The 25,358-nt window shown below is 42.0% G+C and overlaps 1 protein-coding gene across 1 annotated transcript in view; it reads right to left on the bottom strand.

The window, feature by feature from the left end:
* LOC306700998 (neural-cadherin) overlaps positions 1-25,358 on the bottom strand; it is a gene marked incomplete at both ends in the record, with an annotated part of 277,168 nt that overhangs the window by 55,606 nt on the left and 196,204 nt on the right. The window contains 2 exons of the mRNA XM_079166195.1: positions 3,314-3,441; positions 21,314-21,528. Coding sequence (XP_079022321.1) covers positions 3,314-3,441; positions 21,314-21,528 — 343 coding nt within the window. The remainder of the gene's footprint in view (positions 1-3,313; positions 3,442-21,313; positions 21,529-25,358) is intronic.

Here is a 25,358-nt window from a genome sequence, read left to right as displayed (position 1 = left end):
AGCTCCAAATACGAATCGGTTCATCCTTCACTTCAGGTGGATGTTCATGACTGCAGAGTTTGAAAATAAAAACTGTTTCAACTGTTAAAATTGGTTTTACATGAAGTTAGACGGTAAAGGGAGATGGAGGAGAGAATATGATACGCTAGGCGATGCTACACTGTCGGGAACAACTCAGGGTGATCCTCTGGACGGCGACTCCTTTAAAGAGCCAAAAAACAGCTGTGTGAAACAGCTGCTTGAAACAGGAGAGGGAGAGTTTTCCTAACAACTACTGAACTGTATAATTCACCATACACACCTAAATATGCCAACAAAATCATAAAACTGACCTTCCTCGTGGGTGTGGGCATGTTTTCATCTCTTTAGGGTAAAATGACGGCGGCGCGTTTGTCGAGGAAACAGCAGCTCGTTTTACACCCGCTGCACCAGCTGATTGATCATCAATGTGTCACATGCACAGCGATTGTTTGCAGGATTCTACATTAAATATACTGTATGCACTATGAAATATCATTCAGTTCTCTACTAGGCTCAGGGCTAGTGACTGTTTCAGACAAAAACAAATGCTTTGGCTTCGGTGAATCTGATTCATGGTTCTGTCTTGTATGATGTTAGAATAACCAGTGCTCATGGCTAGATTCTTTCGCTGCTGAATCACACAGTGAATCTGCAGACTGCAGCTCTGTCCTTGCTTGGTAACACGACCAGGTTGGATAAGCTGCTGCTGACTATTCAGGACAAATGAATGGACTCAACTGTGATTAAGAATAATGTCATTGTGGTGCAGAATAATCCCTGTTGTAATAATACAAAAAAAGAAGTCACAATGAGTTATTGTGTTCATGAAATTCAGAATAAATCTGTTGTTAGAAGTCCTGATCCGCTCATGCATTTGTCCGGCTGCCCCCATTCTCAATACAGCATAACTCAGAGCAAATGCATTCGGTGTTGTCAATGTGAAGCTGAACCTACAGCCATTATTTCCTTTCATGCAAAAGAAATCTAATCACACAAAACGACATTTCAGTGGCAAAAGGACATTTCAGTGGCATGCTGTGTTAGAAGCAAGGTAATGTTCCTGATGGCTTCATTCAAATGGTTAGCCAGCACTCAAGGTAGAGCAAGCAGTGTTTCTTTTTGTTTTTAAAAGGGGGTTTGGGAACATTTTGGGGAACTTTGAGTCACCAGCTAAATGAAGCAAATTTATGTGTGACATAAGTTCGATTCTTCAGTTTTAGGCTTTAAAGAGGCTTTTGATGGTGCTGAATATGAAAAGGCTTGAGAGTGCTGAGAAAACTCTGTCCCGTGCTTTTACTCGAGTGGTACTCATCTACGTTGGGATGGGTGTCCCGGAACAGGTTTCAGCCAGTCCAGGTGCTTTAACCGGATTTCCAGATAACAGATATCCGGGCCAAGACTTCCTCTTACGTGCGCTGACCATTGTTTACGGTCCAATTAGCAACTTGACACGCAAGAATTGAGTTGAGAGACAATGTCTACGGCTAATCTCTATCAACAGATATCTGAATGGGAATGCTGAATAAAAGAATGCTCGTAAAAAGCTAAATCATTGTCAGACGATAGCCGATGGGTTCAGAGATTGCATTTCGGCCAACGCGTTCCTCGTCCGTTTACCTGCACACGACCAAAGCCGGCTCAAACGTGATTGGTCGATACAACACAGATTACAAACAGAAATGAATACTAAATCTTGTCCCACTGCCTAAAGATTCCGCATTCACACGAAGACATCAGAGATTGAGATGTCCTTAGCTCGGAGTGAGACCGTGAGGTTGAAGCTTTCAGGGTGGGTTATAACAAAGCCTCTAAAAATAGCATCACTGACTGCCTGCCTCGATATTTAAGCGAGACGAGAACAATGAGGCAGTGGTTTACGTGCGAGTCCTTGGAGGTGAGGAGCTCTAAGCGGTCCTCAGTCAAATGAAGATTAGCCTTAATTTTACTCTAATTTAATTCACTTCCAATGAGCCTGAGCAGAGAATGTCAAAGGAGGGCCATTGCAATAACACGTCTCCCTCTCAACGCAATTGTCTCCCGTTGTACTTTACGTTGCAGAGAGTTCTGCAATACTAAATCACCAACAAACATCGTCCCCATCTGGGTGCCTAATAATAGTATCAAATAGGCCTGCATGGGGCTATTTGGAGTCCATAACATGATATAGTTTCCTCAGCTATAAGGCTACAAGGGATAGAAATGTGATTATGTTAATTGTTCACAACAATGTCAGGAATCCCTCATTTATTGGTCCCAATAAGAACATTTAGTAATGTTTGGCACCATCAGACGATCATTACTCCAAGGTTGGGAAGCTCAGCAGCTCAGAGTGCCCTGATCCATGTTTAGCACGTTCCCCGGCCACTGGTTGTCAGATTTCAGTCACCATTAACATTTGGTCTAACTACCCATATCAACTAAGGCTTACGGTGGTGCTCTTACAAATGTGCAATAAAAAATGGCCAAAACTCATTTACATCAACGGTGTGCGAGATATTTCGTGTCACCTGCATGATGTAAAACTTTCCTAAAGCGACAACTTGTTTCTTCCACATCACTAATTTTGACCAAATTTGAGTTGTTTTCTCTGGGGCTCCGGTTTCCAGTCACATCCAGACAGGATTCAACGATCATGAAGCATCTTGATGTATCTACACTGTATTCAAAGAAGCATTAAAATTGCGTGCAAAACACCATTTCCTATTAAAAATGCAGCTGCGGAACCAGGATTATGTCTTGAGTACCTGCGGGGCTGCGTGAGTCGGTGTCAAACCGAGGCCAAAGGTGTGGGTGGATGTTCAGTAAGTGAAGAGTCAACACGTGTGAAGTTCAGCAACACAACCACAGTGGGTTACTGGTTTTTTTTTTTGGCCTCATCCAAAAACACGTGCAGGCTCGCGTCCTCTCCTTTGAAAGTGATATTTGTGCTTGTGCACATATAAGCGCATAAAGAAGAATTTACATGAAAATCACAGCTGAAATGCAATTGAACTATTTTCATTGACAGCTCTGGATGATCACAAACAAAAGAGTTGCTTGAATTTCTTTCCTTGGATAAGTTAGCAGCACATCTTGGCCAATATGGCTGTGAAAATAACAAATCAAGCCGTTCATATGAATAATATTTAAAATATCTGAATGCAAGACACCATTTCTTGATTTTAGTGGTGAAATAGTGTGCGTTCGTGCTTTGTCATCTGCCAGTACAGCTCGGCGTGAATATACTTGGGAGCTTATTCGCTAAATAGCTCAATAAATGGCGGTTGGCGTTAAAATAGGTGAAGCGTCCAACCTTGCTGTTGCTGCGGACATCCAGTCGATGCCACCGTCTGTCTGCCACGTTCACGTTGCCTGGCAACTGTAGCACCACTGTGCCGGAGCCGTGGTTGATTTTCAAGGTGGGGGTCCCATCTATTAGCTCTGGATGGAGAGAGAGAGAGAGAGAGAGAGAGAGAGAGAGACGGGGAGGATTGGTGAGGGGGTGAGATTACATTGACATCATTACATCTTAGAAACATTGAGCTTTTAGAGCCATTATCGATAGCTGATCGATGTTGACAACAAATATCTGGTGCTGGTGTTCAACTCTCTAAAACAGCGTTGAAAACTATTGTGACTAAATGATACACACCAAAGAGTTAAGTAGTGCCTTAAGTGACATATTATGGCGCGCACACTGGCAGCGTGGTGTAGAACTTGCCAGATATCATCTCTGTATATTCGCTTTATTGAGGATTATTGCACAGAGCTCGCTGTGATGTAGTTTTCCCGTCACATCTCATGGCAGTCAACAAAGATCAGACAAAAGTTATTACATTCTATTTTCAGACTTACTCAAATGGCAAATTAAAAGTTAATGACGTGGTTAAGACTGCTTGTGTGCTCGGGTGTCATATGTAAGGGAATTATGGGAAACGCATGTCTGCCAAACAGCAGCGGCAATCCATCATCGTGCACGCTGAACTTCAGAAGATCATTCAGACACATAACTCTGATAACTAAAGGATCCTGGTGTCTCTCCTTATTCACTGTACTGTGGCTGTACTATACTTGTTTCACGCCACAGTAGCTTGTATTTAGAGACTACCAGAACAAGGGCTGTACTACTCAATAAGTTATCGACCAAAATAACCCGGTACCAAGTAGTATCATACTAACTAATTCATTTTGTGCCTGGATGTAGACAAAAATGACTATTTGTGGATTTGCTCGCAGCCAATCAATGCAAGCCTTCTTCGATTCAATGCGATGTGTGATTGGCCTACTTCCTCAGCAGCTACAACCCATACGGCTGTGAACACTAAGATATCTGAGCCGGCGGCTAGCGGCTAGCGGCTAGCGGCTAGCGGCTAGCGGCTAGCGGCTAGCGGCTAGCGGCTAGCGGCTAGCGGTCATAACAGCACCAACAACGACAACAGTGCTGACAGAGCAAATAGTTTGAACCTTGAAGGGAACCGCGACAAACCAGTCCCACCACTTCAGTGGTGACCCATGATGGGTATCAAATAAAGTACTCTTGTGGTACTGGTATCATTTTACGGTACTGGTATTGGTACCGACAACAACGCACATTTTCTAAACTCTACGCAGCCCTATCAGATCTGAGACCCTCAACATTCTTACTTCTCTTTTTAAATCTGTTACTTGTTCAGTCTGTCTTTCAAACTCTCAAACCAGAGCTGGTGATGTGGAAAGACTAACTAAGATGGTTTTGATGAGTATTTTGTTTCTGTGGAGTCTTGAGCGACGTGAGTTTTGATGATCAGCAAGTTCAATTTACTGTTGTCTGACTGAAGTCTGGTGGCTTTGAAGAGCGCATATCGATCGTATGTAATAAATGCCCGTCATTAAATATATATTCACTACAACACGAGTCTGCATTGCAATGCAAACAGGGCGACAACTAATCAATGCCGACCTTTGCCATCACAAAGACAAAAGAAAGAAGTTAGTGGGTTTTTTTTGTCCCGTGGGGGAAACAGCTTTGATGTCAATTTATGGACTTATCAATACAAATAGGATTAAATAAGGTCTCCTCTATTTCTTTGTCCTCTACTGGTCTCCACAGAGTCCTCACATATTCTTCTGGGTCTATTTCATGAAGTCAAAAGAATATGAAGGCAATTCATTATTGCCCATCTGCCTCAGCTGCCTAACGCACACATGATTCAAGTTTACTGAAGTCTTCCTCCCTAACACGACAATCATGCAGCTGACCGTTGACTTAAGGACTGGTCCACCTTTGCATTAGTCCACACTAGTTTGTGTCTAGTGTCAAAAAAAGTAAACGTATAGAAAAGTCAGAGTCCAATAGAGTGATGTGTTTACATTCAATCCAGGAGATGTGGAAAAGAAATGACAACTGTAGTGACTTCCCAAAAATGATGTTATGAAATGAAGGCTTGTGTCAAAACTGCAGTAAGTATCTGTTGGCTGTATTCAATTAAAGACAATAATAGGCTGTCACAAGTCATGTCCAATAGCTCCTTGTTCATTTCCCCCGTTGCCACCCTGAAGCTACACTCCCACACACCCACTGTGTGAATTAGGGATTCAGTTCCCTCTAAAGCATTCGTGCTTATGTTTCATTTTGGGGACTCCCTGTTGGCACTTAACTCCGAGTCTCACAAACTGAAACGGTTACAGTATATGCCAGAATTATAATTAACACGGAGATAAAACTCCTGCTCTCCGCTAACTTCCGCGCTATGACACTTGTCTTGATGCTCGAGTCAGTCGAAGTTGGAAGTCAAAGGAAGCTGACAAGAATCAAAATTCCCTTCTTACGGCTCTTCACTCCGCTGTGTGTCTGACTTCAGCTGAGCTTTCGTCATCCCTCTTGGTGCATCTCTCGCAATGTCAGTCTGTCTATCAGCGCTCTTTCATCTCCCGTCTCTCTCTCTCTTTACCTCCTGCCGCGCTTCACTCTTTCATTAACTTTTTCACCGTCACTGACATTTCTACATTGTGCTGCTTTCAAGAAATGCACAAAAAGCTTTCGACTGACATGATGCTTTTTACTGTGAAACCACTGTTTTCTATACCGTGTATTGGGACGCATTGATTCTTAACCCTCGTGTCATCATGACAGCTGAGGGAACCAGCTCACAGACAACATTTGAAGAAATCAGACATTAACAATTCTTCAAAGCATTGTTTACTAATGGGGAATGCAGTCAAAGGCGGAGTCATCTGCTGTAAATGTGCTGCAGATGACGTCAGTGAACATGCTGAGGCAGCTTTCACAGCTTAGATGAAGGTCCAACCTGGGGATGGAGCCAATCCGGCAGCCGGTACACAGACTTTGTGATGAATGACTGCGTTTTCTAATGCACATTTATTTTTCAGCCTGTATTTTATGGGTTTAGCAAAGGTCGGCCATTATCTTTTAAACTTAGGACAAGGGGAGTATACTGAATGTTACAACTACACAACGTTTGCGTGCGATACTGTTTCCAACACCTCTTCAAACTATCTCCTGCCATGAATCTTCACCTTGAGCGAGTAGAAATGAGGTGTTGTTGAGTACATGTTGAGATGCTGCTCCTCTCTAATTGCCTTGTCGAGGCTGGGATGTGCCGTTGGGATGACTTCATTATGCTGCCTCTCATAGAAGTAAAAAATAAATAAATTTAAAAAAAGCCTAAAGCCCTGGCAGTGTAGTTTTTCGAGTGCAAGTTTGTTGTTACCCTCTCTATTATTCTCAACTTTCCTTCAATTACCTGCAAGATGATTTAGCCGGCTCCAGCTGCAAGATGAGTTGCTGCTGCACTTCAGGAATTGTCCAATTAATTTTAATATATTAGCCGGGACTAGACAATTGACCAAAGCGAACAGAGTAAATTCAATATATCAGTTCAATCCAAGGCCTCCCTCCTTTGTTTAACTTATACTTTGTCATCTTTAGGCCCCGCCTCTCAGTAACCTCATTCATTCCCTCCTCTCATTTACTGTCCCGTCTGCGGGGCCCCTCACCTTTTTGTCAGTCGTTCAATATCCGTTCTACAGGCTGCCCGCTCCCCACCCTCAGGGGAATTCCCCTCTTCACTTGAACTTCAATGTATGCAAACGTCATCACCCCCCAACCCTCCCTTTACACCCGCGCTGGTGCAGCCAGATATGTTGAAACTGGCGGCACACTCAGAGCCCCAAAGGACACCTTCATAAGTCGGACAAAATGACCTTTTCCACAGGTTGTCTTTCAATGTAAATGTGTAAATGCACAGACACGTGTGTTAAGTGTAGGCAAGTGCAGAAAAGTCTACGCGTACATTCGCGCACCTAAAACCAGTTAAAAGGCAGATTGACCAGCCGATCGTCTGGCACGACTCGGGAGCCTTCTTGTCGTGATGGAAGTGACGTTTTCCCAAGAGATGAAGACTGACTTCAGAGTTCTCGAGGAGGGGAAAGACAAAGTGAAGCAGCGAGAAGAGAGAGAGAGAGAAAAAAAGCAAGGGGGGAGCAACACTGAGCTGTAGGAGTCATATGCAAGGCAGGAAGAATAAAAGGTAGAGAGAGGGAAATGGAAAAAGCACGGGTAGAGGAGGAGAGAAAAGAGTGATAAGAGCGAGTGTGATTGAGCACAAAGCTGGGAAGAAGGCCAAGTTACAAGATGGCAGATGACAAGTGGGATGATGGACTGTGAGGTAAATAGATGAGAAATGAACAATGCAGACAAGGCAGGAGGGAGAAACAGAAGGTGATGAGTAGAGAAGAACATGATGATGGATCAAAGGGAGGACAAATAGAAAGCAGATGGAGGAAGAGAGAATCTGAGTTAAGGATATGCTGCAGTCCTCTAACCTCTTCAAAGCAGTAAGAGTCAAGTGCTTTCTTTGATTTATTCACTTTTATTATATTATTTATTATTATTATCATATTATATTATTAATAGGATTTGTTAATGAGGCTCGCAGCAAAAACTGTGAGTTTAACTGTTGTTTTTTTGTCTCCAACTAAGTTATGAAAATATTACAAATATCTGCAACGGGCAGAAATGGGCAAGAGCTGCTTTTAGATTACCCAGAAACATGACATTTGGCACTGAAAGCAAGAGAGATCATTCCTGCCAGTTATAAACATGAGTCAAACATGAGTAATCAAAACTGTTATTGTTCACCCCTTCAACTGAGCTAAATGAATTGGACACACAGTGATCGTATTAGCACATGGCTGAACAAATGTTAAAGGAACCCCGGGAGAGAAGAGTGTTAAAAAGACTGAAACCACATTGAACACGCCTGTGTGCCAAGGAACTTTATTCTCTCAACAGCAGGTGAGAGAGAAAACAAACAAACATTTGATTCAGGTTTGAGCTCTGTGGGCTGCACCAATCGGATCTGTTGGATCCGTATCAGGCCTAACACTGACTTTATCGACCATCACCATGAATTATTTTAGCCCTTTCAGTTCTGCACCGTTCAATGGCAGCTGTTGGATCATTTTGATGTGTGAATGAGAAGGTAGAGGAAGTCCTTTTGATGTGAAACCCAGCGTTGACCGTGCCGTGTACAAGAGAGCTTGAGAGGAGAGCTGCTCAGAAAACAACACTACAGTTATAAAAAGCACTTCAAAGGATCTTTGTAACATAGGCCGTATAAAAGAAGTGGACGTAGCCACCGTGACGTCACCCATTGGTTTGTGGACTCAAGTTTGGCATTTTGATGGTGGCCATCTTGTTTTTTTTCCGGAACCAGAAGAGGCCATATCTAGAGGAGAGGGTGGAGCTGTGGAGGAGCGAGACTCGGCGGGGTACAGCAAACGCTAAGTTACCAGCTAACTCTTGCGCTAGCTAACTAGCTTGGTTAGCAAAATGCACCAGGAATATATGTTAATTGTGATATTAATTGTGATGCAAATTATGGCCCTACTATGTTCATCTGAATAAATGTGTGCAATAGCAGCCTGTAGTCCCCTAAGTCAGTGATGTTCAACCGCTGTGCCGCGGCACACCAGTGTGCCGTGAGAGATCGCCAGGTGTGCCGTGGGAAAATGTCCAATTTCACTTAATGAGTCCAAAAAAATATCATTTAGTTGTTGCTAATACTTTGCCATTGTTGAGCGTCTGAGCTGCAATATAGTGTCTGGCTAAGTAATACTACTCTTCCATGCCAGTGGGGGGCAGTAGGGAGCGCAATAATGACTTTGTTCATTTAAAACAGTAGAATTAAATGACGCGCGGGAGAGGTTGTGATGACGAGACGAACAGCGATGGAGAAATATTTGAACAGGAAAAATACAGACTCTGAACTGGGCCCTGGACAACATAACCCAGATGAAAAGCCTCGTGAGGATCAACACATTGAGAGACTCGTCATTAAATTGTCAGCATATATCCGGCCCTCGGTACAACGGCCCGCCAGAACATATCACCATACATATACCACAGAGCTCCGGGACGAAACATGGCGATGTGAGCTGGCTTTATGTGCAACATAACGAAGCATCTCACTGCGCTAAACCTGCAGCTTCAGGGACGTGTGGTCACAGACATGATGCAGTAAAAGTCTCCACCGCTGTGTTCACGACTGCGCATTTTGCTGATAAACTTGGCGCACTTGGCTCAGAGTTCACTCGGCTATTTGCCGACTTTGCAGCTCAGACATTTAAATTTGAACTGCTCAGCAATCCGTTTGCAGTTGAAGTGGAAAGAGCACCTGTGCACATCCACATGGAGCTGATAGACCTCCAGTGTAATGACACTCAAGGCAAAGTGTGACTCTGTGGGCGCTGCACAGTTTCCAAGCTTCATCCCCGAAACAATGCCTTAACTCTGCCTCCATGCTGCTCAAACGCTCTGCTGTTTGGAAGCACATACCTGTGTGAGCAGCTTTTCTCTGTGATGAAGATGAACAAAAACCCACACAGGAGTCGTCTCACTGATGCACACCTTCACTCCACATTGAGGGTTTCCACAGAACCGAACCCCGGATATTAATGAACTGGCAGCCAAGAGAAGATGCCAAACATCTGGCTCTGGTACGTATGCATACAATAATGTAGCTACCTAAACATGTATTCTTTGTCCAACATCCCTTCTATCCTGTTTATTAAATGGTGACTCTATTTGGCCCTCAACGTAGTCCCAATTTCTAGTTTAGTCCCTCTCTGGGATTGAGTTTGACTCCGTGGCATAGATGCTGTATTATGATAAAATGTGTCATTTTGTAACGTTTTTGGTCGTTGGTGTGCCGCGGGATCTTTTTAATGTAAAAAGTGTGCCGCGGCTCAGAAAAGGTTGAAAAACACTGCCCTAAGTAATGGTTCACTTCCCACAATTGGCTGCGAGTATGTTCTCACTGCATGAATCACACTTCACACAGACAGAGATCTCATGGTTTATAGTTGGAAAGATGGATAGATTTTAATTCGCAAAGATTTGTTCAACTGTAAAATAGAACTATGAAAAATCTCTCAGCCTTATAGCGACATAGAAAACATGCAGATCATCGTCCCTTTGTCTAGCGTAATATCTGTTGAACCTCTCTTTCGGTAAAGTTAAATGGAACCGAACTGAGAGAAAACGCTTCACAGAGACATACAAACAGAAACGGATGAAATAAAAACGGTTGCTAGCTGGCTGGAGAGTCTAGCTGGGAGTGCAGCGGGGTGGCAGGCCAAATGGGAACATCTTCATAGGAGCCGGCAAGCCTTTTAAATGCTCTGGGTGTACTAGGGTTAGGACAAGACTTTGCTCTTAAAGGGCACATCCACACAACCAGGCTTCTTTTCTGCTACTCATACGTAATTCATTACCTCCTACTGAGATAGAAAAAAGGGGGGAGAGAGAGAGAGAGAGAGAGAGAGAGAGAGTATGCGTTGTGTGCCAGGAGAGCTTGAACTCCCACAGAGTTGGGGGCTCTTAAATGTGAAAAATGTGCTTCTGACTGCCTGAAGATACACAGGAGCTAACCCGAGAGCATATGGACTGCAAGAACAGCATTACAAATCACACTGCTACACACACACGCACCCTCCCTCCCTCCACACGCACAAGCAGTCACATATACTCTAATGCCCACTGAAGTCATCCTGTGTACAAATCAGCAGGCGATGCAGCAAGTGCAGAGCAGAGAGCTTCTTGAATAAACGATCTGTCAGCTAGCTAGCCAGCCCCGGAGCCGGCGCATATTGGATCTCTGCATCCAGCAGCACTTCCTATTTGAAACGCCGCTGCAGTGCTAAGCTGGAGGCTACTGCTACAAAATAGCTCCGTGGAAATTGAAGGTAATGCCAAAGTGAATCTGTGTGTGCTGTTGCTTGCTCGGTCCCTTTTCCTTCCATTTATTTCCAGCTATATAAAGAGCTGAGAATATGTTCTTTTTGGTTCAAGGGTAGAGAAAAGTAAAAAAAACACACACACACACACACACACACACACACACACACACACACACACACACACACACACACACACACACACACACACACACACACACACACACACTTACCAGACCCACCACCAGCAAACTTTTTTCCGTTCTGCAAGGGTGTTGTGATTACACAAATTTAATTTGTCTTGTTAATTTGTCTATTGATTGGGCAATCACTGGCCTCTGGCTGGTGGTCTTTGCGTGCGTGTATGTGTGTGTGTGTGTCTGTGTGTGTGTGTGTGTGTGTGTGTGTGAGAGAGAGGGTAGTACTGTGTGATGATCAAGCACCTCATAGCAGGTATAACGCTCCAAGCCATGTCTGTCATTTAGCGTTGATCTCACTGGACACAAATCATTACGGAGACAATCAATCTCACTAATACAGTTAAGGTCAAAGTGTGGCTTTGCGGATCAGGCCAGGCAGTCATGATGCTAAATGAGCCAGTTCTATTGTATGTGGTGTCCGCAGTCTACATCTGACACGCTGCAAAATTGCAAGACTTGAGAGAATTGATGTAGTACCCATTTCTATGAAATATAAATGTAGTTTATTCAAAATATATTTTCATGGAGTGTTTTGGTAGCTGAGTGGTTACAGTGCACGATTACGAACTAGAACTCTTGTTGCATGTCGTACCCCGCTCTCTCCGTCCCCCATTTCTACACTAAATACAAATATGTAATGTGTTTTTGTTTTTGATAAAAAATTGTTGACCAACACATAGAGATGCAACATAGATTTGTTTACTCATACATATTCATTACATGAGGTTTGTGTTATAAGAAAAGATTGAAACCACTCATATTTCTATACCATGAATATGAGGAATTAGCGTAGCTTAGCATAAAGACTGGAAACGGGGGGAAACAGATACTTTGATTACCCAATGAGCGCCGGTGGCTAGCGCAGGGCTCCGTCTGCTGCGGCTCCCTGAGGCTACATCCACACTAATACGTTTAATACAAGTTTTAACAAACAAAAACTATCTGCGTCCACACGGCGTTTCAGCATTGTGTTCGAGATCCAGACTAAAACGCCTGAAAACAAATATCACGTGACTATTCACGTACACTGGGCATGCAGTGGGTGCCGGTGTTACGTCCTACTGGTTTTCAAACCTAGCTGGGTGATCATGATTTGCAGACCTCCACCCTCAGTAAACTATCGATAGATAAATCCAAAAGAAGAAAAGTCACGGAGGAAAATAGAGTTTAATTCTGCGTGGACGTATTCATTTGCTTTCACTGCCAACGATGCTGGCTTACCTGAATGCTTGATATGTGGTGAGAAATTTGACGTCAAATAGCTTTTGCGGCTCCAGACGAATTTTATTTGGTGGAAAATAGGGCAAAATGGCTCTTTGGATGGTAAAGGTTGCCGACCCCTGGGCTAGACCAACGCTGTTGTGAAGCGTTGTCAAGCTGTGTACTGTAGGCGGCATGTCTTCCCAATATCACCCAACATGGTAGTTTTATTTTTACTTCACTGCACCACTCCCGGAAACCCGGCAGAACCAGTGGCTACACATCAGTGTCAACTGAAATCATCATCTTATCCATCATTGAACAGAAGAAAGATGATTTGAGCTGATTTGCATTGCTGTGAATTTGACTGAAAGTGTTGATTTGATCTATTTGGACATGCCATACTCTCTGCATGTCTCCACAAGCACAGAGGACACCCACAAATATATATGTTCGACTTGTATTTACTACCAGGAAACAGTTTCTGAACGTCTGAATGATAAATCTGACACGACTGGAAGGTGGCAATCTTTCCACCACACAATGATTCTAACTGATTCCAATTTGAGGTATAAATATCTCCTGTACGTATTATACACAGATCACTGCCTGAGGAGGTGGTGACATGTGGTGGTGACAATGTCAAAGTAAATGCCTGTCAGACAGGTGGTGGGGCGGCTAGGACAGTGTCACACTTGTGAAAAATGTAATGTCAAAATGGAAGCATGAGGAAGTGTTCACTGGCAACTTTTGGGCCATAAATATACCCAGAGAAAAGTGATTTACGTTACATTTTCCTCAACTAAATCTTCTCTTGACACAAGCTGGGCACAAAGCCACATGTTAATAACGGGGGCCTCAGTTTTGTCCTTCCATCTCTGCAGTCAGGTTTTTATGCAGACGTAAAAATAAAAAATCTGGTTAGAGAGTGACAGCCGCTGGTGTATTCAACACCACTGTATGCCACTGTGCCTGTGTGTAAATGCCTGTTAGCTATTCAAAGCGCTAGTAGTTGACAGTGGTTTCCAAACTAATCGTAGTGACCAGGTAAATGAGCATGGTAATTAGGTTTGCTGTGAGGGTTTGGTTGCATAGTTGCATTCTGTCATCGTGTTTTACAGCAGACTCCGCTTGTATAAATCACAACAACAGATTTGCCAAAAGCCAACGCAGCTCCCGAAAAGTCTGGGTTTGCACGCGAGAGCGGCTCAGTCAGGCTGGTACATGTGTGGTTGTTTGTGTCATAGGTTGCACTTCATGATCACTTAAAGGTTACACTCTAACCTCATGAATAAAGTACTGATCAATAAAACTCAGTATTGGTCTTTGAACTGCTGCTCTTTTGGATCAGCTCCATGCATGGAAATGTGTAACAAACTGTCCGAATCTCAAAATGCCTTTATGGAAAATGAAGGCTTCATAATTATGTATTATCACAATATTATTATAACCATGAATAATGATAATCAGAATATTGTATTTGTATAGCCATTCCACTCAGTAGTTCCAGAGGGAGGGGGCTGCAGTGAAGGCCCTGTCCCCAGTGGTGAGAGGGGTGAGGGGGCATAACAAGGGAAATTGAGGCCATGGCGACGTATTATGTGACCGAGGAGAAGTATTTAGAGGATGAAGAGAAGGAGACCGAGCATTGAACCTTGGGGGACGCCTTGAGAGAGAGTTGGATTTATTACTGGTGGTGGATAGAGAGGTATGATTTGAACAAGGATGCTGGGGGAGGACTCGAGGCGGTTGAGGAGGACGGAGTGATTGATGGTTTAAAAAGGCAGCACTGAGGTCAAGTAAGAAGAAATATGTTAAAGGGGGGGGGGGGGGGGGGGGGCATCAGAGGAGAGGAGGGGGGTCATTGGTGACTCAGGACTGGAAGTGACCAGTTGGTTGTAGGTCTCAATTATTTATTTGGTTGAATGACAGGAAGGAGTTACTTAAAGCGGGGCAAGCTCATGGATTCAGGAGGACAGCATCATATTCTATAGGGTGACCAATTCTGTGAGGGGATTAACAAACAATATTTACATGCTGGAGAAAATAAATAGATTGAAGGGATCATCCAATAATCAGATTTTACCTGGAACACCAGAGGTCACTTTAGGCATGAGGCCTCCCCCCCCCCCCCCCCCCCCCCCCCCCCACCCCCCCCCACCCCCCACCACACACACACACACACACACACACACACACACACACACACACACACACACACACTAGCTCTGTGTTATAACCATGTAATCTCTTCTCCCCCAGCGGCCGCAGATTGGATGCAGTACACAGCTATGTTCCCACTGCGTGTGTGTGTGTGTGTGTGTGTGTGTGCCTTACACCTCCTCTGGTCCACACAGCAGGGCTGGCTCGGTACAGCTGCCCTGCAGCAGGATAAAGGGCGGGTGAGTGGGCAGCTTTTGGAAAAGCAAACCTCACTAAGAAGCTGACGATCTCTGTGTGGACGTGTGCGTTGTGAAGCTGTGGGAGATGTGATCAGGCCCAGCGAGCAGCATCCACGAGCAAAGGCTTAATAACAAGGTGAACAATGTCACGCACACGGAGCGATATGGTCAAAATGAAAATTCTGGAGGTTTATTACTGGCTTCTCATGTGCCTCTTGACATTCATGAATGAAAAGGCAGTTCAGCAGTTGTGAAAACTAATCTCCTTCTGCCTCCTCAAATCCTAAATGCCCTCTTCAAACTACTCTTTCGAAGTCAAGTCATGCCACAGGTGTGTGTCCTCCTGTAACATTACACTTTCCAGCACAGCTCTTGGACTTATAATACATTCATGTCGAGATGAGACCTTCGACATTCGGTTCGTGACATGTTTCAATTGGAAGTGAATCATCCCATTTGGTCTGGTTCCCCCTGTAATTACGCATCAATCCAATATGGCTCTTTGAGCTTTGAGCTCTTTGAACGCGAGCCGTGGATGCTTGAAGCTGTGTTCTTGGGTTGAGGTTGAAAAGCTTTTTCCTGTTCCCTTGTGCCCCACTGATCACATTTAATCAAAAAGCTGCTGCTGTTGTTGTAGCAGAGAAGACAAGTTCAGAATTTGGTCGGGGAAACCAACTCTGTGTCACCTTAACGTCCATAAAATAAACAGTGGTGCTCCATCAACGTTAGGCCTTTTTTCCCCTTCCTGCTATTCCTTTTATGTTATTTGTTCACCCATACGCTGATGACTGAGGATCACTGTTTCTCTGTAAATCAAACAGGCTTTATTGTTATATTTATTTTAGGTGTGTTGACTTTTGGCCTGTACAGGTACATCTCAATGAATTAGAATCTCATTGAAAATGTAATTTATTTCAGTATTTCAATTCAAAAAGTGAAACTCATATATTATATAAATTCATTACACACAGGGGGATATATTTCAAGCTTTTATTTCTTTTAATTTTGATGATTATGGCTTACAGCTAATGAAAACCCAAAATTCAGTATCTCAGAACATTTTAATCTTGTGAATAAGTTCAACAGTGTAGACTCATGGTGTCACACTCGAATCGACTAATGAACTCAAAACACCTGCAAAGGTTTCCTGAGCCTTTAAATGGTCTCAGTCTGGTTCAGTAGGCTGCACAGTCATGGGGAAGACTGCTGACTGGACCAGAAGACGGCCATTGAAGCCACAAAAGGTCATTGCTAAAGAAGCTGTCTGTTCACAGAGTGCTGTATCCAAGCATCAAGCATATTAATGGAAATATGTTGAGTGGAAGGAAAACGTGTGGTAGAAAAAGGTGCACTCATATGTGTTTCACTCAAACTTACATTGAACAGTACTCAATACTTTCCTCCCTTCTCTCTCTCTCTCTCTCTCTCTCTCTGTCTCTCTCTCTCTCTCTCTCTCTCTGTCTCTCTCTCTCTCTCTCTCTCTGTCTCTCTCTCTCTCTCTCTCTCGTATATCAAATATACTTTGAAGAATCATATCTGCACTTCGTATGATTAGAGCGGTATACAGTCTGTAGTATGAAAGGACTACTGCAATATACTGGGCCAATATTATCCTTTTTTATTAAAAAGCATTCAGTGTTGTTCATATCTAATATGATAATGGTTCATCCTGAACTGCAGCTGGTGAATATGATTTTTAATAATATTTGTATATCAGATAGCTTTGTGCATTAGGCGTCCAAGTAAATAAATCCTTTCCTGTGTTGTGTGGGTAGATTATAATAAACTCCAAAACCTGCCTTACCATGACTAAAAGAACCGTAAAAGAATTATTAGTTCTTAAAGAAGTGGTGTTTGTTCAGGAAACGTTTCATGAACGATCGTTCCTACTCATGGAAACTGCATTTTTAACCTGTTTGTATCTGGAAACGGTTGTAAGCAGAACCCCCAATAACTGTGGAATGGTTGCCTGACGGCACCAACGTAGAGGAGCGTAACTTTAGGCTCGTGTACTGATCCCCGGGCCAATTTAACCCCCGGTTACAAGTACAACATTACTTCAGTTAGTCCAGTATTATTAGCTGTTGTTGTGAACCCATTTTCTAGAGAGACCGTGTCTAAAGATGTGGTTGTACTGTTAGGTCTTAATATTTCAGTTTGGTGCATATATCTAAAAGGAAAGGTTGTAAATGATAATAATAAATAAGTGGCCGTTTGGTACTGCTGCTTGCAGCGTTATTTGGGGGTCGGGTACCGAGGTAACAGAAAGTAATGCTCACACTAATGCTAAAGATTAGTCATTATTGGGCATATTGTCCAATAATAATTTCACACAGAGATTACTGGTCCAAATGGTCACGTGTCAGCAGCTTCCATCTGCAAATATCAGAAAAGGCCCTCAACAGATAACTATATTACAGCACTTTGGTGCATTGATAGACTTTCATACATACACATTCATATTTAAATTCAGTTACATAAAGCTTCCAGCACAGTCTAGGCTTGCTGACAATTTTTTTTCCCCCATGCAGTAGGTGAACCTTGAAACAAGTTAATTAGAGCTCTAAATATGTACAGCCTGACTCTAATTACACTCTGCGCAGCGACAAATCAGCCTCAGCTCCACAAACACATTAACTCTTCAGGATCCGATAGCACACGCTGTGGCTGGCTTTCAGACGCACACAGACCCTCTTACACCAACTAAAGTAAAGAAATAATTCAGGGAATACACTGAAAACCGGCTTATAATACACACACACACACACACACACACACGCGTGTCCGGCTCTCCAGGCGGACCTCGCTACCCACACATATTACTTTGGCAGTGATGGAACAACACCATCTCTCCCAAGAGTGAGGACCGATGCAAGGGAAGAAGCAGCGAGAGAGACAAGGAGGCGTTAGTCTCTCAGATTAAAACAGTAAATATACCAAGATGTACAAGACATTTTGTTCTCCGTTTCAGTCTGTCTGTAATTCCCGCCTGCCGCCCTCAGTTCAACAAGCTTTATTGTCTTCAAACTTCAACAATATTGCCACAGCAACAAAAGAAATCCCTTAAGAGCTCGAGACGTACAGCGGCCGAAGCTCAGTTTACACACATTTCCAGATCTTTGTGACAGTATGTATTATAGTGAGGAGTAAGAGTGCGTGTGATTGGCTGTCCCATCGCACATCTTTTTCTTCTTCTCTCGATAAACACGCGTGTAAAAACAATTCTGTTTGATGGGAATCAAAGCAGTACACATGGGATGGATGGGGGTGTCCGGTTTAACAAGATCAAAATCACCGAGTGTGTGTGTGTGTGTGTGTGTGTGTGTGTGTGTGTGGTGTAAGGGTGACTGGCACTGCCTGATCATCAAGTCGTAGCGAGTTACTGCACACAGGGAATTAAACCTGAAATGGATTTCTGTTTCAGTTCACAAACAATCCTTAGTCTCCAGGCCAAGCTAAAGAGATGAGGGTGTGTTCATCCAGTCTTTGTATTCCTGTTTCTGCCTTACCTGATGATGACCACACATACAATACAGTTCCTTTTCTTCTATTCCCCCTGCACTGTGCCGTTAACCCACCATGGCATTTTGTTCTCCGTATTGTACATCATTTCATTCAATAAAGAGTTTTATGGAAGAGAGAAAAAAAATCTCTCTGTGTGCCAACGAGCACGCTATCGTGACAGTTCATTGCCGACCGGACAATACGTTTACACGCCTCACAATGCTCTCTGAACCAATCCTCCTTTGTGGAGTTTACATTCTGACAGAAGTGGTTGTGAAAAATGAACATTGGGGATTCCATTGAAATGTATTTTACTGCAAAAAACAACAACATTTTAACATCTGGTGTAACTAACCTGTAGTCAAGTGGTTCCCCACAATTCTTTGTCAGATAAACTCAAGTTTATCACTCAACCTCGATGTTCATTTGATCTGATTTTGAAATTGGAGCTCAATGAACACTATTAATCATAACAAATGTAATGTTGTTAGATCCTCTCTTTTTAAATTTGCAGGAGCTGAGTGTTTTAACCATTTATTGATTAGGTTTAGATTTCGTTTATTTTATCCATGTATCCATTACTCTTAGCCAACTATTCCAATGATGTATTTGTTTCTTTTAGCTAACCATTTGAACCATGTATCCTTTACTTATAACTAACTATTACAGCCATGTATCCATAACTAAAATCTAACTATTACAACCATGTATCCATTACTAAAATCTAACTATTACAACCATGTATCCATAACTAAAATCTAACTATTACAACCATGTATCCATAACTAAAATCTAACTATTACAACCATGTATCCATAACTAAAATCTAACTATTACAACCATGTATCCATAACTAAAATCTAACTATTACAACCATGTATCCATAACAAAAATCTAACTATTACAACCATGTATCCATAACTAAAATCTAACTATTACAACCATGTATCCATAACTAAAATCTAACTATTACAACCATGTATCCATAACTAAAATCTAACTATTACAACCATGTATCCATAACTAAAATCTAACTATTACAACCATGTATCCATTACTAAAATCTAACTATTACAACCATGTATCCATAACTAAAATCTAACTATTACAACCATGTATCCATAACTAAAATCTAACTATTACAACCATGTATCCATAACTAAAATCTAACTATTACAACCATGTATCCATAACTAAAATCTAACTATTACAACCATGTATCCATAACTAAAATCTAACTATTACAGCCATGTATCCATAACTAAAATCTAACTATTACAACCATGTATCCATAACTAAAATCTAACTATTACAACCATGTATCCATAACTAAAATCTAACTATTACAACCATGTATCCATAACTAAAATCTAACTATTACAACCATGTATCCATAACTAAAATCTAACTATTACAACCATGTATCCATTACTAAAATCTAACTATTACAACCATGTATCCATAACTAAAATCTAACTATTACAACCATGTATCCATAACTAAAATCTAACTATTACAACCATGTATCCATAACTAAAATCTAACTATTACAGCCATGTATCCATAACTAAAATCTAACTATTACAACCATGTATCCATAACTAAAATCTAACTATTACAACCATGTATCCATAACTAAAATCTAACTATTACAGCCATGTATCCATAACTAAAATCTAACTATTACAGCCATGTATCCATAACTAAAATCTAACTATTACAACCATGTATCCATAACTAAAATCTAACTATTACAACCATGTATCCATAACTAAAATCTAACTATTACAACCATGTATCCATTACTAAAATCTAACTATTACAGCCATGTATCCTTTACTAAAATCTAACTATTACAACCATGTATCCATTACTAAAATCTAACTATTACAGCCATGTATCCTTTACTAAAATCTAACTATTACAGCCATGTATCCTTTACTTATAACTAACTATTACAGCCATGTATCCATAACTAAAATCTAACTATTACAACCATGTATCCATTACTAAAATCTAACTATTACAGCCATGTATCCATAACTAAAATCTAACTATTACAGCCATGTATCCATAACTAAAATCTAACTATTACAGCCATGTATCCATAACTAAAATCTAACTATTACAGCCATGTATCCATAACTAAAATCTAACTATTAAAGCCATTCATTCAGAAGCAAAGAGTTTAGATGTATTTGCTTGCTGGCTCTCAATTGCAAAATGCACCGTTCAGGTGTTACAGCTGATGACATATGTGGATATGAATTTTCATCAAATGTTCAAACTACTTCAGATTTGATGAGATTCTCCACATTCCCCACGTACTACTGGGAACTGTACACGCGCCCCCTTCTGGGAATCACTGCTGCAGTTAGTCTAGATTCTGCTGTCTCTTGTCAGAGTAGAGCAACATCGCAGAGACGATTCCTCCGCTGTGTCCCATTATTCTCCATCCTGGCACACAAAATCTCTACGTTTTTTCACCTCACCTTTTCATTATGTTATTTTTTCTATGTTACAAAAGAGCATGAAGTGACATCATTCCATCAAGCATTGTCGAAACCAAACCAGTGTTGTTTGAGATAATGATAGAAGGCTAGAAAGATACGCAATGTATGCACTGTTGCTATTGCGGTTCCTCAAAACTGAGGAGAAACAGTTGAGGGAAACGGTTCAATTAATTAAATACAAAATAAGAATCTCATCTCAGGTTGCAGTGAATAGCTTTGTGCTGGGTTATGTCATGAAGCCTGAGAAGTCTCCTACCTATGGCCATGAAGTCCTCGTGGTCCCAGGCCTGCAGCTGCGCCAGGGGGCCGCTGTACAGCAGCAGTCCGTCGGCCACGTCCGTGATGAACTCCAGCGACGCGTGGCTCTCAAAACAAGGCATCATGGGAGGGAACCAGGCATAGCCGTTGCCATGGAAACTGTGCTTGTTCTGCTGGCACTCAGGACCCTCAAACTGAGCCGGGCACTGGCACCTTGGGGAGAGGAGGACACCAGGAGACAAAATGACACGGATTAGTGAGTGCAAATAAATTTGGTTTTCTTGAAAATTCTGTTACTTAGTTCCAAAAATGGGAGACGCCCCCCCCCCCCCTCTGTCTGAACCACTTACTCTATTTTGTTCTTTCAACTATTTTTTTCCCTTCACTCAGTCTCTCTAAGTCTAGTTGTTTTCTCCTCTCAGACAGCCTTCCCCTTCGGCGATCTCTCTCTCTCTCTCTCTCTCTCTCTCTCTCTCTCTCTCACCATCTGTTTCACTGATGCAGATGTTCTCATTAGTGGCGATACCACAGGGAGAATCGCTACATCACTGTGTATTTCCACACATCCAAGGACTTAATTGTTTTTCACCTCAAAATCTCTGTCTCACCTTTCCAAACCTCTGTCTTTCCTTCCCCACACTACCATCTGGTCTGGTTTTGTACATATGACCCATTTATCTCACCCATTCAAAAAATACATGAAAAGATTCTTGCACCACACATGATATTTGATCTGAGAAGTTAAACATACAGAACAATCAGAAGCAAGATATTTGCATGAGAGAAAAAAAACCTTCTGAAATGTCAAACGTACACACGTTGGGTTCAAGGTGTGAGCGCAGAAAGCAGCTACAGTGAGAGTAAAGCTGATTGTGCAAAACTCTCAGTCGAAACAGTTGTTTAGAAGCCTGAGAGAAAGAAATGTATTAATGTGCATTTAAACAAATGTTACATTATTAGTGTTAATTATTATTGTCTATATGTTGGTGTCTCCCAGGGGCCACCCCCTTGTTATAGGTGCACAAAGCTTCAGCAATACGGTTGTATAATTATAATTATTCGCTGGTCTTTAAAATAAAATAAAAATATGATGAGCACCGAGCTCCTAAAGTATGTTGGGGATTTTTTTCATTTAATATAAATACTGTGTCGAACCTCTGGTAGGTGTTCAGTGTACATGTGATCCGTAGAAAGGCGCATTGATTCCCACCATCTGCTGCCATATTTAGATATTTACTCTCATGAATAGAAGAGGTTGCATCCTGTATATGGAAGAGCATCACACAATAATGCCAAACAGTAAATACTGTGAGACATTCCATTTAGGTAGCAAACATTTGGCAGGAGAACAAAACTATTTTTGCAACTCCAGGAGGAGCAGAGTTTGGACTTTTCTTTACAGTTAAATAAAAATGTTTTGACAGATTTGACGGAGATCAGGGCTCATCCAGAGGACAGCAGCGGCACATGAGTGGATAAACATGGAGTCTCTGCGTTGCAGCTTATCTGTCTGAAGTGCGGACTGTCATACGCGACTGAATCATCGGTGACGGGACAGTTAATGATTTTGGAGCAATCTCTGAGCAGGAAGTTGGAGAAATAGAATAACCGTTGTCATGCACATCCATGTCTGCCCAAAATGTCATCGCTTCATAATTTTATCCTATGTGACATTTGTGTGAAATTGTCATGATCGGCATATTGATTCTCAAGTTATGGACAGAAACGGGCATTGTGAGGTCAGTTCATCCTTGTGTCCAAGTGGACGCTTGTGCCAAATTTGAAAGAAATGAATTTAAGGCGGTCCCAAGATCTCACGAGAATGGGACGGACTCATCAGTCTAATTGCTTCATCCTTTAATTCAGGTGGACGTTTGTTAAAAATCAATAAATTCCTTTACGGTTCTTGAGGTATCGCCTTCCCCAGAATGGATCGGACTACGGACGGACGGACACTCCGTAAACACAATGCCACGGTATGAAACGCCTGCGATCGACCCACCGTTCTGTTTGCAGATAAAGCCCAATAAACCTCTACAGTACTGGCTATGTTTCATTGAGGAATGTCTTTGTGGCTTCCTCTGATTTGGCGCCTGGGCGTCTTGAGTGTGAGAGCAGGTGTCTCCGGCTACCGTTTTTTTCTCTGTGATGTCTAAATTCTGCCAAGATCAGATATATGTTTATGTGCTTCACTGGTTCCCCGCCTGTGTTTGCCAAATGGAGATGTTCCTCTTAGCATCATCACTTCAACTATTTTTAGATTAGCAATTTGAACAAATATATATTTTTTTCTTCATGACACCTCTGCAGAATACAGTATATGAAGACTACATATAGTTCCAGGATTAGGTTGATTCACGCTATTAATTGAATGTTACTGTACATTACAATCCTGTAATCCTCAATTGTATTGAACACCATTAGTAATATACAAGTGAAATATGTAGTTTGGTACATGAGGAAATTCAAATGGCACACATGGTGCCAAAATGTGCCCAAATGCACATTTTGCAAATCTTGTCTAAACTCTCTGTACTAAAACCTCTCTCATGTTGTTGTGCTTCACTTTATCAAAGTCAAACTTTGCAGAGAGACTGTTCACATACTGTGCTATGATTTGGGAGTGTTTTTAGGCTTGGACCTGCATCATTTCAAAGAAATAATATCAATAAAAGTGCTTTTCTTTTCAGGCGAACCTGAAACTTTTCAATTTGAGCTGTGTGCCATCTTCATTTACTCTTAACCAGTAACATATACACTGATATTTACACATCTGAACAAATCTCACAAGTGTTCCCTTTTATTATAACATCAACATTATTCAAATAGACCTTGTGGTTGCAAAGATGCACTCTTTTTAGTATAGGTATGCAATTTTCGAGCAGAGGCCTAAAAATAGGGGCAAAACTTGGATGTGTTTTGGATCAATTGAGTCCACAACAGATGAAATATCCAACCATGCTGTCTGCAATTACCAGTCCTCCAAGTGGAGAAGCAAAATACACCACCATTAACCAGAAAAGAATCAGCAACAAATGTTTGTTTTTTTAACCTTTTCGAAGATTTAATCTTCAAGACTCGACACAAATCATTTTCTCTTATCTGATTCTCACTATACCTCCTCTCAGCCTTCTTCATTAGCAGCGGTATATAAATCTGATGAGAAAGCCGAGCATTGTTTCAGCAAAATAACACCTCGCCCCATGCAATCCTCAGCAATTACCAAATATTTAAATTGAATCGGGACTTTATGCACAAACACTCAGCTCAGAGAAACAAGCTATTTCTCCAGGGCAGTCCCTCTGCTGCTGATACGGGACGCTCTCATTGGTTTATGTTATTCACACTTCAACTGCTTCTCAGGACACTCAGGAGTTTCAGCGCCTGTGAATCCTGTGAAACCACACACAGACGTGTTTGCAAAAGCATGTGTATATATAGACACACACACACACACACACACACATACACCTCATTGGTAATCGGTGAGAGAGAGAGCTCATTTTCCTGCGTCTGCTCTCGTCCAGGATTGAAAGAGGAAATATATATTATAATGCTCGAATTTGCTACTTTTGTCGACTTCTGGTTGCAAAAGGTTACAGGCCTGATCGGTTAACGCGGTCTTTACATTTCTCAAAGTTCGGAACACGCGTACTTTGTGTTGTAGAAGCTGCTGCTGAATTTCTTTTGAAGAACTCTGATGCTTTACTTGTTATTTTTAAAGAAGTTAAAGGGTTAACTTCCGTATTTCAATCCGGACCATATTTCTTAAGTGACCATCGGGGGACAACGGTTGTTCCAGCATTGAGCGAGAGCGCTCGGGGCCACTCTTCAATGTCCGTCCACGAACATAGCTTGTTCTTGCCCCTGACAGGCTCGTTGTTAGAAGCGTCCGACATCATTATGGAAAGGACCCTACAGAGAAATGTCTTTCTTTAGCTTTCGCTCGATCCACTCTGTTTGTTAATGTGGCGTCTCGCTCGGAGAAGTCGCGTTCTGAAATTTCGCGGCCTCGTCCGGAATTGTCGAAAATCAGCCAAATA

Source organism: Pholis gunnellus (genome assembly GCF_910591455.1).
Source record: "Pholis gunnellus genome assembly, chromosome: 1".
NCBI classification, from domain to species: domain Eukaryota; kingdom Metazoa; phylum Chordata; class Actinopteri; order Perciformes; family Pholidae; genus Pholis; species Pholis gunnellus.
This window is presented reverse-complemented; position numbering and strand designations above follow the sequence as displayed.